General features: G+C 37.7%; 3 protein-coding genes across 3 annotated transcripts; 2 read left to right on the forward strand and 1 right to left on the reverse strand.

The window, feature by feature from the left end:
- Positions 1-1,941: 1,941 nt before the first annotated feature.
- LOC145906396 (hydroxylysine kinase-like) lies at positions 1,942-4,839 on the forward strand. The gene is made up of 6 exons (XM_082993812.1): positions 1,942-2,141; positions 2,336-2,398; positions 2,704-2,802; positions 3,051-3,193; positions 3,354-3,549; positions 3,687-4,839. The coding sequence occupies exons 1-6, from the start codon at positions 1,997-1,999 to the stop codon at positions 4,142-4,144; spliced, it is 1,104 nt and encodes a 367-aa protein (XP_082849938.1). The 5' UTR covers positions 1,942-1,996; the 3' UTR covers positions 4,145-4,839.
- Positions 4,840-6,853: 2,014 nt separating this feature from the next.
- Positions 6,854-9,650, forward strand: LOC145905789 (translocation protein SEC63 homolog). Its single transcript, XM_082993077.1, has one exon. The coding sequence runs from the start codon at positions 6,930-6,932 to the stop codon at positions 9,129-9,131; it is 2,202 nt and encodes a 733-aa protein (XP_082849203.1). The 5' UTR covers positions 6,854-6,929; the 3' UTR covers positions 9,132-9,650.
- A 1,071-nt stretch (positions 9,651-10,721) lies between these two features.
- Positions 10,722-13,504, reverse strand: LOC145906954 (receptor-interacting serine/threonine-protein kinase 1-like). The gene is made up of 6 exons (XM_082994401.1): positions 13,065-13,504; positions 12,178-12,998; positions 12,034-12,120; positions 11,774-11,881; positions 11,288-11,371; positions 10,722-11,167 (listed from the first exon to the last, which is right to left on the reverse strand). The coding sequence occupies exons 1-6, from the start codon at positions 13,502-13,504 to the stop codon at positions 11,088-11,090; spliced, it is 1,620 nt and encodes a 539-aa protein (XP_082850527.1). The 3' UTR covers positions 10,722-11,087.
- Positions 13,505-16,732: the final 3,228 nt, after the last annotated feature.

The following is a 16,732-nucleotide window of genomic DNA, read 5'->3' on the forward strand; positions in this document are numbered from 1 at the left end:
AGTTCAACGCTATGTGTTTGGGGTTTGTATGCAAATATATCTCGTTTAGAGTTACAGATGAATAAAGAAAACTCAAACGAAATGGAAAAACTTTGGTGATGAAACACGGCGCTCAACGACGTCACAGTGTTTTTTATAGAAATATTTTTAAAGGAAAGTAAAGCAACAATTTTTTCTGCCGAGAAATTGGCAACGAACACAAATTACTTGGGGAAAAGTAAAGCAGCGTACGAACACTTTCCCTTTTACACATTTAGTTTGTTTTTCTGGGCGATATCCGATTTAATTGTTCTTGTCAACTGTAAAGCTAACACAAATGCGTCATGATGTATATTTGCATATATACATTAATACAAGGTAAAACGGACACAAGCAGCGCTCAAAATCAATCGTACACCGTCTATGCCCTCCAACAATGACTAGGAGGGCGTGAAGGCCAAAGTTTCGCGCTGAGCTAACTGCAAACGTTTTCCAATATTCTTTTACTATTAGAAACTTAATAAATGGCATTTATTTAAATCAGGATAACATATTTTCGCGCTTCACTAAAAATAATCATTACTTGATAAGCAAAGTGGAGCCAATGATATGAAGTGTGTAATTTGCATACAGATGGTCACTGTTTCGACCTGTAAGGTCTCATCAGTGCAGCTGGTGTGACTTTCAAACGACTTTGCTGACCCAACGGCCAAGCAAAGACTTCCACTTTATGGTGACTATACAATCACGAGCAAGAAAATCAGGCCATCACGGCATGATGCCAGCTGGTGTGAACGCCCGCCACTTTAGATTGCTATGTAGAGCTTGACATCATGAATCTCAAGCTTATTATATCTCCGTTGGTCAATTTAATCTCATGATTTCTCCGCTGCAAAGTAACTCGAAGGCTGTACAAGAAATATCAACAAATACATAATGGTTAAACAGTTAACAACGAATTGTAGCCATATAATTATAACATTATCCTTTTTGGATTAAAATGTATGTTTACATGCGAAATTAAGCTGAAAAGCAAAAGCATAGCCAATGCACGTTTTTGAAGATCAACTTACAAAGGAACAATAACGGCACACACAATGTTCTGTCCTACAGTCTTGTAAATATTTGTAATTATGGGTATCCTTACATGTGAAGAAATGTATCATGTTGACACTGCAGTCAGCACCCTGGTATATGCCACCTATACAATATCACAATAATCACACCAGAGACTACTTAGTAGTCTCTGATCACACACACTGCTGCTATCATGCTTCCAAGTATCGGGGATGTTGTTTTTCTCATAGGGTATAAAATATACAAATTCGTTGCGTGCTCATTCCTAATGCAAGGGGCGTTTTGTTCGCCTACTGTTAGCTAACAATTGCACTGTATTGCGTCATAAGTAAAGCTTATTACGAAGACAAACTTAACGAGATGTATGGAAAGACGACAAAGTAACTGTGTGATTACTTTTCTTGTTTTTGCGTTTTACTACAACTTCGTCTGAACGTTTTTCTGTCGTCGTCAGCCGTTGCGTGTTGTTGAACTTTGCTTTGTTTTAATTGCTTCCGTCTTGCAAGTAGAGCCAAATTGCCTGCAGATGCAGCACGCAGATGTAGTTTTGCTAAACAAAATCAGACAAAATGTTTGTTAAAAGTTTCAGATTTATTTTGCTTATAAATTTTGAGGTGTGTTGTTAAGTTTGGTTTAAAATAACATGTGCGCTGGGTTTACGGCACTGCTAACAGTAACTTTTATGTTGGAGTCGAAAAATAGGACCTGGTTTTGAAGGTGCTGAAAGTAAAATAATTGTGGGAATGTCATGAGACGCTTTAACAGAACTTAAACAAATTGTATTTCTTCACTCATGTGGGTCAACTGTCAGTGCAGAAAATTGTGCAGTTGATTTGCATCAATTTTATGTTTGTCTTTATTCAGTCTCTGTTAGTTCAACGAGTTCCGTTTGTTGGGTGATTGACAGTTTCCTGTGTATGAGTTGGCGTAAAATTGATGAATGGATTTCAAGCAACTTTCACTTTCCACTCTGCAATCACTTGCCCTGCGTTTCGGGGTTGAAGTCGTCGAATCAAAATGTTTGTATGGACTTTGCGATGCCAACTATCTTGTAACCGGAAGAATTCGGAACAAAGACGGATTAGGTTCGGGTTTAATGCATTTGTGGACGATATATCACATTCAGGCATTTAATCACACATTATTACCTGGAGTGGAGTGTTATTTATGCAAAGGAATCAGTCAGGATAAATTGAATCATGGCATAAACATTCTTAATTAATTGAAAACAAGATTAACCTTTTTTTATAGTTTAAGATTTATATTTTGCTGTTTGCAGTTGACCGGATGGACTTATGCAAGTACATACTGAAAATTCAGATTCAAGATTCTATCTGTTGCGGTGGGTAAAGTTGGTTAAACATTGTCAAATTCGTCGCTGTACAAGCAGAACTGCGTACACATGGGACATAACTTCACCAAGGGCATTGGCAATAACAGCTAATTGCATTCGTCATGTATCCGGTGTCACGAGTTTCCCTGCAGTCAAATTCCTTGTTGTAGGATTTTAAACCTGGCTGAGGGCGGAGTTTAATTTTGGGGCACAGCTTTTTGCTAGAAGTATAAAAAATAGAGCCCTATTACTGTGGTACACTCAATTCTCAAATTCGTTCGCCAAATATTTAAGGTAACCATATTTGTTTTCAGACAAGGAAATTGCGAAAGTTCTGGAACACTTACACAACAAAGGGTTCATTGTGACATTACCTCTGATTGTTTTGCCAACAGACGAATTGTCAATCAAAGGTGAATTGTAATGAGGAAACATATGAGAAATGTTGAGACACAATTTCGACGATTTTGAACAAAAAGTTCAAGTGATATTGGTCCAAGTTATATTGATGTTAATATGACATTTAGTATTGTTTCCTATTTGAAACCAAGCTTCCCTGTTTGCACAGCAGTAAACATTTTCGTCTTCATTATTTGTCAGTTGATGACTGGAGACATCTAGGTTACTATAAGCAACTATATATATATGATATTTTGTTCAGAAATTACCATAGAATACCCGGTACATATGTACAAGTACATTGAAGGCAAGACTGTGTTTGATGAGTCGTTTAACTCCGTTGAACTCAAAACCCTTGCTTGGAACTTGGGTTACTTCGGTGGGACAGTGACTGAGTGTCTACAGGTTTGTACATGACATCGATATGCAAGTCAGTGTGTGGCGGATCTGTCTTACCGCTTAATTTGTCCCACAGAACTATAGTGGACAAAATTATGAATTTGTTGTTAATTTTTCAGTGTTTGTGCGCGTCTTACTCACCAGCGTATCACTGTGATGTTTTCAGGAAATTCCTTTCAAGTTGGATGAAGTTTACCAAGTTGACCCAACTCATCCAGAGAGCGTGTGGATCATGCAACATGCTGCAGGAATTCGAGAATATCTAGATTGTATCAAAGATGTTGAGCTTAAAGTCGTTATTGGAGAATTTCTGGACCTCCACGAAGATTTACTCCAAAATAAAATCAGTGAACTGAGAAGAGGTCTCATAATAATTTTCTTGGTTACTTTTTATCCATGAATCGTTGTTAGTTTATAAATTATAAATTAAGAAACCAAACAATTTAGCGACTCCATGAATTTATTTAAATATTGATAAAAACATACAATAAATGCCCAGGTTTTATACATGGAGACTTCAACGACACAAACATCATACTCAAAGACAGGCGTGCTGTTGTTTCGAGACTAATCACCATCCCAGATGACGTCAAAAAGATCTTCGGAATTATCGACTTCGAAACCGTTCATTGCAGTTGGATTATTTTCGAACTGGCAATTATGATGTCATACATGCTTATTAAGTGCGAAGGTAGCGGAACGGAACCAAACGCAATCGTGCGTGAAGTGATAGCCGGATTCCAGTCCGTGGTGCCGCTGTCGGATCGGGAAAAAGATGCGCTGTACTGCAGTGTCGGTGTAAGATTAGCGGCTTCAGTGGTTCATGTCTCCCACATGATTACACTGGAACCTGAACGTTCAAACGAAATATCCATCCACGCGTCGAAATGTCCTAGGATCCTGAAGGCATTGAGCAAAGCAGGGAAAGACGAAACTATGAAAGTTTGGTTGTCGTGATTTAATGTGACGTCTGAAAAATTGACCAACATACTTATGTGATTATACAAATGGTATTTGAAACAGTGTTTAACCAAAATGAAGTTTACAAATAACCGATACAGCATGTCAAAAGCTTATGTCTGCAATTTTTTCAATCCGTATTTAACAACTACTGCGCAGTAACTTATTAAGCTATTTCACGAAATCACAATTCTCAATGATTCGTAGATGCTACCGTTTTTTTTGTTCAAAAATGTTGCCATCTGCTGCACATACACTTTGTCCTGCTGCTGTGTTAGTTAAACAGTATTTTGTTATAATATATCTTATGCGGATTTTTGTGATGCATAATTTTCGGTGGGCAATATTTATGTGATATATAGATGTATACATCTGTTAGAAAATCCATGTTACAACAAATGGAATAAAATCTGCAACAAAACATTTAGTTAAATATAGATTACACATATTCATGTGGAGTTTTCTCATGTAGTGTTTCATATTTTTCGTTTACTTTTAGCGCTGCTCCTGCTTTTGCCAACTTCGGCCCTGTTGCGTTTTTTGAATACATTAACCTATGCAGAAGAAACGACTTCCACACAGCCTTCATTTGCAACCTGCTTGAAAACGAAACGTGTTACAACTGGTAATGCATATAGGCCGCACATAAACCTGAAAAATTCACCTTGTGTTTTTCAAAAATGCTTTTACTTACGCTGTAATTCCTGGAGTTTCTAGTTTTATTGAAACGTATTATAAATAATCCTTAGTCGTCTGTTTAACGTTTTCTTCGACACATATATATATCACGGTTCGGTCTCAGATCTCTGTTGTGGTCTCAGACCGAACTTCGCTCTAAGAACAGAATATCGGTTTTGTTCGGACAAAACCTGCAGGCAGTATGTTGTCTCACCGGGATTTTCTGGACAAGTTTGATGTTGAGTTCGCGGTGATGCAATTCCTTCAAAATTTTCCGACAAACCAACTGTAACGCAGGAAACTATAAACTGTCGGCTTTGACTAATCTGAGGAGACACTTGATCGAGTGTCTCCTCAGATTAGTCAAAGCCGACAGTTTAGTCTCAACTTGCGCAATCGTTACATGTAATGCATTGTCAGTTTGTGAGGTATTTTACATTTATTTTCTTGTATTAATGTTGGTTTTAACTGCGTTTTTGTGTTGTTTTTAGCGATACTGATTATGCCTGTCAACACAAGCGAAATATATGTATCGAAGAAAAAGTTAAACAGACGAATAAAGATCATTTGTAGTATTTTCTGCTAAATATGTTACCGGGTGTCCGTTAGCCATAGAAACAACAGGCGATTCGAAAAAAACAAACTTTCATTTATTGAAACGTGTTTGAGTTGGGCTCTAGTAACTGTGGGCTAGAGATATTTAAATGCCGAGGTCTAATTAAAATTCAGTCAGTTGTCCCGATGCTGGAGGGCTATTACGTCGAGGTGATTACGTTTTTGTATGCTCAGTCACACCGGAACGTATAAAAACGTACAAATTGCTTTACCGCTAAACGTATTTTTCGCAGCCAAACCAATTTTCTAACGACCAAATTTCTGATATCCGGCCGTGCAAACAAATGGCAACCCTGTCTTGTGTCTTGTTGCACATGCAAAAAAGTTGTGCAGAAAAATTTTCTACAAAGTTTTAAGGTACAACACCAACAAACGATTTACCTACATTTTATTCAAAAAATATCTTGCCTAGGTGTTTTCCGTACAAACTTATTATTACAAATTAGAGATATGATGATTTTTTCGGAAGATACAACAAAATCTATGCTAGGAAAGTGTATATTTTTGTGACAGCCCAAAATGTAATTATTCATATATATTGTATGCTATATTAGTGGGTGTTGTACCTTTTAATTCATCTTAGTTTGGAGAGTAGGCAAGACATGCAAGCGAAGCATGTTTCAGGCCTAGATAATCAGGTAATTCTAAATCTGTAGTTTGACGAATTAGAGCAAAATGTGCCCCTATCTAAGTTGGAAAAACTAAGTAAAATATTAGTTCTACTCCAATTTGCGGTTTTATCAAAACTGTTGATGTGTTCAACGCCTTTTTTATTCGGGACGATTTTTCACCAAAACCGGTGAATTGTATTTTCTAGTTTAAACAGCACGAAACTTTAAACTGAATTGTTTTTATGCTGGTAATTCTAATTTAAGAATAACCTTCTAATTTTTCATTTAATTTTAATTCTAATCTAATTTAAAAACGCCTCAATAAAACCATTGTTTACCCTTGCTTCTGCTTGTAGCTCGAAAATTACCTTTTAGTGCATGCATAGGCGTAGAGTTTTGCCCATCAACGGGGGTGCGGTGAAGAAAAATTAATGCCGTTAGAAGGTCGTTTGCACGCTATAATATACAAGTTAAAGCGTCGTCTATGTTAACAATGTGTTTGGCCGACAAAAACTGGACGAAGCCTGGTTTTCTTCCATCTACACGTTCGTCACCAACGTAATTGTAGGTCGCGAAACTGCGTGTTAAGTACTTTTATGAGTGTAATCAGAAAAGAAATGCGCCTTCATCAAAGAAACGCGATGCGATTGTGTGCTTAAATTTAAAAAAAGGTTGGGGGTGCGCTGTACAAGCCGTACTCCAGGCCAGTGAGTGCATGTGTTATTATTTAAATGGTTTTATGCATCACATAGCAATTTTTAGAAACATTATTTATTCTAGCTAACCATTTGCTTCGGAAAGTGTTAAAAAAATTGTTTATTTTAATTGACTTTAGACTTGCTTATTTAGTACACAAGGAAAGTCTGTACAGCAACAAGATGGCACAACAGATTTCCTATGATGAAAAAGGCTCCACTTTTTTATACTTTCTGCTTTCATTTTTTGCAATGATTCTTATTCCCCTGACTTACCTGATGTGGCCAAAAACATTAAAGGAAGAAGAAAGACAAGTTTGGAGCCAGCGTGATATTCATGGCAAAAGCAAATGGTACAAGAAAAAGCAGGAAGAATTACGAAGAAAGAAATCGAAACCTAGCATTAGAAAAATTCTTCTTGTCTTGGCTTGGATTGGCTTTTTGTGGTTGGTGTATAAAGTTTCAACCATTGAAAATGACCACATAGAATATAATCCTTATGAGGTTTTGGGTGTTAGCGAAGATGCAGGAAAAAGTGAGCTGAAAAAAGTTTACTATCAACTTTCCAAAGAAAACCATCCTGATAAAGGCGGAGATCCTGAAAAGTTCATGAGAATCCGAAAAGCTTACGAAGCACTCACCGATGAAGAAACAATGCAGAATTGGCGTGAATACGGCAACCCCGATGGTCCCCAGGCCATGGAGTTTGGAATAGCTTTGCCCAAATGGATTGTTGAAACCCAAAACTCTTTTGTTGTTTTAAGCATTTATATGTTTCTATTCATGATAGCATTGCCTTTGGTGGTTGGAATTTGGTGGAATCGGTCCATCAAGTACACTAAAGAACAGGTTTTGCTTGACACAACCCAGCTGTTTTATCACTACATCAACAAGACCCCCACTATGAACCTGAAACGTGCCTTGATGATATTTTCTGGTTCCTTTGAATTTAGCCATGACCATAACACGGAAGTGAGGCCTCCATCGAGAGAGGATAATGAAGATATTCCCGACCTAATCAGTGAATTAGAGCACGACTTTAACATTGTGGAAAATGCCAAGGACAGGCCATTTAACTTTCCATATAGCGTCAAGTCTAGGGTTCTTATTTACAGCCACCTTTGCAGGTTGGACATCAACTCCGCTATTATCCAAAAAGACGTTGACTATGTACTGCGGAAAAGTCCTCTTTTGATTCAGGAAATGGTAAATTGCATCGCACAACTTACCACCATGGCACACTGGAACAAAGCTAATCTACCAAGATTGGAAACCCTAGAAAATGTTATGAAACTAGCCCCTATGATGGTACAAGGATTAAGAGACAACAAATCATCTCTTCTCCAGTTGCCTTATTTCAACGATGAGTTTGTAAAATTTTGCTACCAGCACAAGCGACAGTCTGTCCGTGGGCTAAGAAGCCTTGTCGAATTACGTGAAAGTGATCGTCGACAGATGTTAAGAAGAATGGGTGACGAGGAATATGACACTATGCTCTCTGTCCTACGTTCCTTTCCACTGGTAGATCTGGATGTAACCACCCAAGTTATAGATGATGAAGAGGCTCACGTCATTACAGCCGGTGCCATTGTCACAGTTACAGTCTCCATGAAACGACGATGTCTTGGAGACCTTCAAGAACTTGATGCCAGTCCCGAAGTTGAAGTGGTGGATGAAGAAGAACAGGAGTTGCAAGAAAAGCAGCCCAAGTTGAAAGCATGGCAAAAACAAGGAAAGAAGAAAAAGGTAATGAAGAAAAAGAAACCAGCAAAAGGTGCAAAGAAACCAGTGAAGAAGTTGGAGAAAAAGGCTGAGGAAACTAATGGTCCTGTTACGGAAGTTCCAATGAAGAACAAAGAGGAAGCAGATACATCTGGAAGTGACTCTGAAAGATCTGACTCGGACTCAGAACCAGAACATAATGATGAGAAGGATGATAGAGAATGGCAGGCAATGCAGTCCTCCTACAGAAGGAAAGAAAAAGTTGCCCTTGAAGTAAAAGATAAAAAAACTCACACCGTCTATGCCCCTTATATGCCCGTAGAAAAACAAGAGTGGTGGTGGTTGTATGTTTGTGATCGTAAAAAGCATCTTCTTCTAACTTCTCCAGTGCTGGTGACAAATCTCCGCGAAGAAGAGGAAACTGAATTAAAGTTCCCGGCCCCAACAAAACCAGGACGATACACTTACACGGTTTGGCTGAGATCCGATTCATATTTCGAGTGTGACCAAAAATTTGATTTGAAGTTGGACGTAAAGGAGGCAAAACCAGTGATCGAGGATCATCCACAGTGGAATATTTCTGGTGATGAAGGAGATGGAAATGCTGATGAGAGTGAAGATGAGGGAATTTCATCAGAGGAACAATCATCATCAGAAGAATAAAAAACTCTTTGTTTCATTTGGGAATGGGAGAAATTTCACTGTTACTTTTTTGAACTTTGCATAGTATATGTGTGCACATTAATTGTTTTGTCCATTTTTGCAGAATGTGAAAAATTTTTGCTGCGGTTTGTGTATTTATCGAGTTGAATTTTTGTGAGGGGTTCGTCAAAATAAGAACTATTATTTTAAACAACCAACTGAACCATGTGCAATCTTTTTGTGTACGGTAAGAATGTGTTCAATGAAACACTTGTAATAAGCTTATCACAGTTGCAAATTTACAAACAATAGAATTCTGTTTACGATTATGTTTAGTTTCTTTGAAGTTTTGCAAAATTTACCTGTTTGAGAATAGCCCACACTTTTTAAGTGCTTGTGTCCATTTAAATGCACCCGAGTTTTGACAATTATGCAACACCATGCTTTGTATGCTGCTCTGTTCAGTTTTGATGTTTATATCAACTTGTTGTACTTTTGCGCATGTTTGGAGAACAGAAAATAGGGTGAATAAAGATGAAGTGACAATATTTTTTGGTTAATTTATTTTTTTAATATAAATGCAAACAAAACTTACTAAAAGTCAAATGTGAAAATATCAAAATAAGGATGTCAATAGCCATGAAAACAAAATTACAGGAGCACAAAACTACAATGATAATTCAGTCAGGTGCACAATTTTGTCTTCAAAAAAACATAAGATGACGGCGTTTAATCTCGGTATTGAACTTTATGATAGCTCAAAAAGTTAGTCAGACAGACACATAAAGTACCAAGACAATTTTCCAAAAAATCTCATTTTGTGACACAGTGAGCTTTTAGCCCGCAGCCCAAGCTGCCAGACAGGAAAACAGCTGATTTGAGTGACGTATAAAGCGACCACGTGGCTTACAGCGGCAAGGCAGCAATACTGCGTTGCGTATTATGACGCTTTGCACAAGCATTTGCCAGGATGAGTTGCTTCCCGGCATATGTTGTTGCAGCATAGTGGTTCCCAACTTACATGAAGCAGTAACGTACTCATGCCTGACGAAATGTTACGACGACGTTAACCCTTTTGAGACATTTGTAGTGTTGACTGTATTTTCACAGACAATATTCGCTTGCGTTATACAAAAAAAATGTTTTATCAGTGTAACAGCATACGTACGCATAAAACAAATTCGACGCGTAACACCTAGCTGAGTGTTATAAAGTAACCTAGGGGATGAAGTAACAAACATTTTGAGATCGCTTACGATTTTTCAAATTCGACTATATTTGCTATAATCACGTAAAGGTGCTCGCGTACCACCTGGAATGCCGTCGCGTACCACTAGTGGTACCACGCGTACCATTGGTTGGGAAACACTGTTGTAGCATATTGTGATGAAGACTTTTGGGTGCGAAACACTTTATTTTTATTTTAGAATACTGCTGATGGTTTGTTCGATAATCGATTACTTGGTTCATGTAGAATAAATCAACTTGTTGAGTATTATGATAAAATTGTTGATTTTGAACAAACATTGCCATTTAATATTGCCTAGGTCTATGTAAAATGAAGAAAAAAAATTTTTGCTTTGTTTATTTCGATAGGCGGTAAATGCTACACAAAAACACATCTGTAAATGTGGAAATCAATAAAGTTCATTAGCACTCCAGCCAAGCTAATGTTTAGGCCTACCTGACGCAAATACCTGATATTTATTAGACCCCAGTTTAATGTTTCCAAGCGAACGCCAACTAAAGCACAATATTTATTATATATGTTTTATTTACCGGCAATTCAAATCAAATAGAGCATACATGGAGATTAAGTATTACTGATATGGACTGTCCTATATGATATAGTGATAGGATATCGTAGTTGTTTTCGTCGCAACACCCCAACGTTCAAAAACACCAAAAAGTATAGGAGAAATAAAATACCAGACAAGAACCAAGCATTGCAGGGGTATGAAATAGACATGAACTATTTTATCCGAAGAAAGCTTGAACTCCAATGGAAATAAGGACCACGAAAACAACAAAAAGAACGATGATCCAGTTCCGTAACCCTGAGAACATGTAACTGAGGTGTAATGTACAGAACGCCATATGTAAGTGTAAGTGAAACCGTATCTGTAGCTTCAAATTTCGATGTTTTGCGTCCTTTGTTTATGTTTGGAACGTCATACCTGATAAGTTATTTGAAATCCTACGTAATATGTTGGATGTTTGAGGATTGTCTGGAACTTCTTCATTTGTGGATGCTTCTGTAACTGAAATTTACAAGATTTTGAGGAATGCCATTTTCTTTCTCAAAAAACTTAGCATGGAAAAATAAATCTAATATTAGCTCCAGGTTGGACATGTCAGGTCTCATCAGTGCAGGTGGTGTTGCTTGCACCAGGTGCACTGATTCATTGATCGTATATCAGTGTATCTGGACAGAGACTATTCCACTTTGTTGCTCGTCGAACCGTAAGGCACCAAACTAGGTATGAAGTACTGTAGTACATACTGTGGCCAAGCAACTGCTTGGGCCACCAATACTGTCGTCAGTCACCAGTTGCACTGATGATACGGATAGGTCGAAACAGTGCATACCTGTCTGGAGCTTACTGATAATTATTGGTTCATTGCTTGTACTTCCTAATAGAATTGTGTCTACCCGTGGTTACCAGTTTCTATGTTGGTTTGTTCACTTTGTGTTATTCCGTCCACCGTTTCACAAGTTGAGTCGGTGCCAGGGTGAACTCGTCCAGGCTCTGAAGGTTGACGCTGGGTTTCTAAACCAGATTATTTCGTTTTTTTTGGTTTTAAAAATGGTAAATAGATATGGTCACTCATGCAAACATTGGTAGAGTGCATGGCTTTAGAATAAATCTGTATTTTATGTTTGGAAAATTTGGTAGTTTAGTTGAGTTTAGAAAAAACAAACCTGAATCACTAATGCCGGGAATTGCGACGTCAACTTCCACATCTCGGTGGTCCAAGTTTTGCGCAGAAGGATTTCCGTCACCCATCTCTGATTGAAAACACATATTTTTCTCGGCTATTTAAGAAGAACAAATTATCAACAAACCTCCAAAAGTGTTCGTTTGCGTGGAATACAAAGAAAGAGGGTGGGTGTACATTTCTCGCTTGGGGCATTCTAAGCCCATTTCCTCAACAACAACACGTCGTTGTTCATCGATAGTTTCTGTGTTTAGCTGTGCGAAAATTTTCTGCAACTTCTCGCTCGTTTCAGTCATGGTTGGTCGTTTTCTGGGATCTTGTTGCCAGCAGTTCATCATCATTTCTTCAAGCGAATCCACGATTGAAGTTTCATCGATGGTTAGAGTTGTTTTCAACGTTTGTATCTCGTTACAGTCCGGCCGGCCACCGCTTATGATGAAGTTTTTGAAGTCATCCTTGTTCGTTACTTGTGGCTCCCGGCGGGTTAGAAATATGTAGATTATCAACGCAAAACTATAAACATCAAGTTGTTTATCGTCAACTAAAGTTGGGTCTTGCATTTTTTCCGGCGCACAAAAGTATGTGGCTAACTCAAACTCGTTCCCTTTGCTGCCACCAAGTGTGTCTAACTCACTAGCGCCAAAACTGATAAACTTGCAGGTCAGATTATGAGTAATCATGAACTGCTCTGTTGTAATGTTACCGTAAACCGAATTGTTAAGTTTTACAGTCTGGCGAAACGCAAGTGCTTTTGCCACATCAGTTAACAACTGAACCCGCAACGATACAGGTAGACGTACAGATTTGTTTGACAGAAGCCGTGTTAGGGTACCTCCATAACAATGTTCGACAACAACTCCTAATGATAATCCCCATTTGACCAATCCAAAGATACAAACGATGTTCTCATGTTTGCGTTCCTGGATCACTTTTAGATCGGAAATTAGTCTGAAAAACAAATAAAACAGGGGAATTCCCTCTTTGTAAATATGCATTGAAACTTATGGTCTTTACTTATTTTCCTTGGCCTTAAAATCATGAGTGTTTCCACTTCTTGAAACGACTTTAATGACGACAAATTTTTCAGATACTTGATCAATACCAAAAAGAATGTGTCTAACTAGCTTGCTTGATTCGCAATCGCATAAGATATTTTTCGGGTCGAACTCTTTTAACTGCATGACCACACAAACACTACGGATAATGCTGTAATAGCTGTTTCCTGGACTAGCCGCAATCGATTCTGTTGAATGCCTTAATTCGTCGTTGGAAATATTGTATTCGACTTGATTTTCCAGTGCGAGGCAAACATAATGGGTTTTAATACTTCTGCTGCCTCCAAACCACAACAACTTACAACTACTTTCATTGTCCATTGTGACGTAAACAATAAGTGGAATACATGCTTTGTTCAGTTGTTGAGTCTCTTTACACATTCTGTAAATTGATATCATTCTTTTGTTGGGAGCCGACAGAATGGCGACAAATTAACTTTTTTTCCCCAAAGGATACATTGGCTTAAACTTACAGTTTACTGTTCAAATAGGGCTGAACGAAGAAAAGTGTGTGCATTATTTTAATATGACTATAGTTTTCACAAAAGCTGCATTTGTCTAAACAAATATGCTTAGTAAATATGTCACTTCATGGAATGTGTAGATTGATCACAGTTCAAAGCAAGTAGCTAATTACCCATGCGCCAATATTAAATAGTCTTTGTGCCTTGAATCGTTTAGATAGACAACTCCCTAATTCTTTGGTGCGAAACACAGACAACTGAAATGAATCACATAAGGTTTGAAAGTTTAACGCAAATCGCTTGGCGCGCGCGGTTAAAAACATCCGTCGGTTTCAATGTTTACAAAACTTTGTAGGAAAGTCTTCAGATCACGAACGAAACTACTGTGGTTTCACATGCGTAACTAACATGTGTGTTGTGGGTGCATGGCTTGGAAAATATGGTTTCGGTTGTGGAAAACGAAACTGTTGCTGATAAAAATAACTGTATGTCGGCATTGAAAAGTAATCAGCAGTTTTGATTTCTTTCTCGGTTTAGCTTCTAAAGTTTGAATATTTTTGCACGATAACTGGATCAACGCTTTCGGAACGTGACAGCTGAAAATAGCTGTGTTAAAGGCAAGAACGACAAGTTCAATAATCCAAAGTTGCTTTTTGAAAATTGAGCTTTATGACTAATTGTTATATATGTATAACGTACATAGGCTATGATCTTGATGGCATATTGTAAGTATTAAGAACCGCTGGTATAAAGGATGTCTTCTCGGTTGCATCGTAACCGTTCCTGGTGAATTTGAAAATTTGAAAAGTGGAGAATACTTAGAACGACACAATGCGACCCGCGCGCCATTCAGCTTTTATCATGCATTCTAATTGACGTCAGAACTTTCAACCAAGGTGTACGTAAGCACTTCACAACGAAGGTATAGACAACCGTGACCAAAACATTTGCCTTTGCCCTCCATGTTTACGCAATACAATAACTTGACGTTTGTTAAACTTCGTGACAAAAGAGATGATTATTACGTAGCTATTGCTTCAAATATCAATCAGTTTTACATTTCAATTAATAGAACATTTGTATCTCTACCATATATAACATTACATGTAAGATTATCTAATTTCGTAAAACACTAAATTAAGTCCTAATAATATAAAACTACAAAATAACTTCTTATACAAATAAACACAAATTTATTCTAAACTTATCGGAAGCCCTTGTTTTAACTCGAAATTTATTCTTGGCGGTGGTGGATAGAGAGTAGCCGTATTCAAATTCTCGCGTCGTGCCGATCATTGCTATTAATAATCAACAACAATCGACTAAACTGTAGCTTAACGCAGCGTGCGACGCCGAGGCAGAAGTCTTGTCGTGTTGCAGGTCAATCTATAGTCATATAATGGTCGAAGACGTAGTGATTCGAAAGGTGGCGTTTGCGTTGCAATTTTGCTTTGCTTTTTTTCGTAAGTGGTTGCGTAATTTCGGGTTAGGATATTAAAGACGAGTCTCTTTTGATGTTCGGAGAATTAAAAAATTCAACTTACAGTAAGAAATTAACTGGTGGTCAGCAAACTTTGAGGACGGAACTTATTTAATTGATATCAACATTTCCAATATGCGCCTGATGCATTTTTCTTGTGGCCGAGTATTGGTTGTTGGAATATTGGCAGACAAGCAGTAGCCGAGTATTGGTTGTTAGAATCTAATACGTCAAATTGATTTAGTTCAATGGATTTCAATTGTTCAGTTTCGTATAAAGAGAACTGCAAACTCAAACTGGGTAATAAATTCACAAGCAGCCAAACAAGGTAATTGTAAATAAGGGACAAAATTATATCAAGCAAGATTAAAATTAAATGTTGATTCGTTTGGCGAGATTTATTTAAATGCGTGATTATTGTTGCGTCATTTTCTGTCTGTCACATATATGTAAGTTTCTAAATATGCAACGCAGGAGCGGTGACTATTTAAAGTCACGCTCATGTTTAATTTGCGCGAGGTTGTTACGTTCCGGAAAGTTTGCATGACAGAAATAGCTTGCACGTGCTGCAACGTATAAATGGACGAGCTTTTCCGGCACCGTATTTATTCTTTACTCGAGCGTTCGACGTTAATATCGATTGTGAAATTTATAGAAGTGAAAGATAGTAACAGACGATGAAAATATATTTAGTTTTATAACCTTTTATATGCATTTTACTTAGCGCCAGAGAGGTATTAGCCGCATTGCATTGCTTAATTGGACGAAAAAACATATTTTGTTGTTGTTGTTGCTGGGCGAGAATATTTAACGGAAATTTTATTGAAAAGATCCAGCCGAGTGGTTCTCAACCTTTTTGACACCCTGTCAGGTCCCGCCAGAACCACTGTATGTCCCCAAAGCATTTGTTTTCGCAACTGCAATCTTACTAAAATGCTCACAGATATGAATTATAGCCTACATGTACAAGGTTTATTGAAATATATTGCTATACTCAATAATTGCCTCACTTTAAGAACCACTGATCTAGCAGGTGACCTTTTAGTAGATAATCTTAATATATTCATTCTTGCCATGCAGACTTTCAAATAAGCATTTTGTCAACATTATGGCTGAAATTTCTATGTTACCTGTTTCAACTTTCTATACAACCTACCCAAGAAACTTATTCCATAAAGATAAAAACGGCTTGCTTCATCACGATTCAAGTAAAGTCACAGTGTTTGGAGACATAGAAGATGTTTTCAGTGACAATCACCCAAGGTAAAGATTTAAACGATGTAAATTTGTAACAATATGTCATTCCCAGTGCGATTATGTCCATCCCAGTGCGCCAACTACCTAAACATTCTTTTTGCAGAATTTTATATTTTGTACACGCAAAAAATTCCGAACACCAATATACGAAGTGCTGGTAGCACGCAAAAATAAATAGCCTATTACCATCTTAAATTGCGGTGCTGTTATTCGAAGAAATTTCCGAAACTAGAAAAATTCCACATGGTTATAATCACTCACGCCTGTCTATTTATAGCCACATTACGCTTGACGGATCATCAAATGACCTGAAGGCGTGGAAAACAGCTCTTATGGAGAAACCAATTGTGTTCTTAGTCACCATGAGCTTTGTGGATCCGGCAACAGATGCTTGCAGAGACACAGGTACACATACATGGGCAATGC

This window comes from Ascidia mentula, chromosome 6, assembly GCF_947561715.1.
Source record: "Ascidia mentula chromosome 6, kaAscMent1.1, whole genome shotgun sequence".
Lineage (NCBI taxonomy): Eukaryota > Metazoa > Chordata > Ascidiacea > Phlebobranchia > Ascidiidae > Ascidia > Ascidia mentula.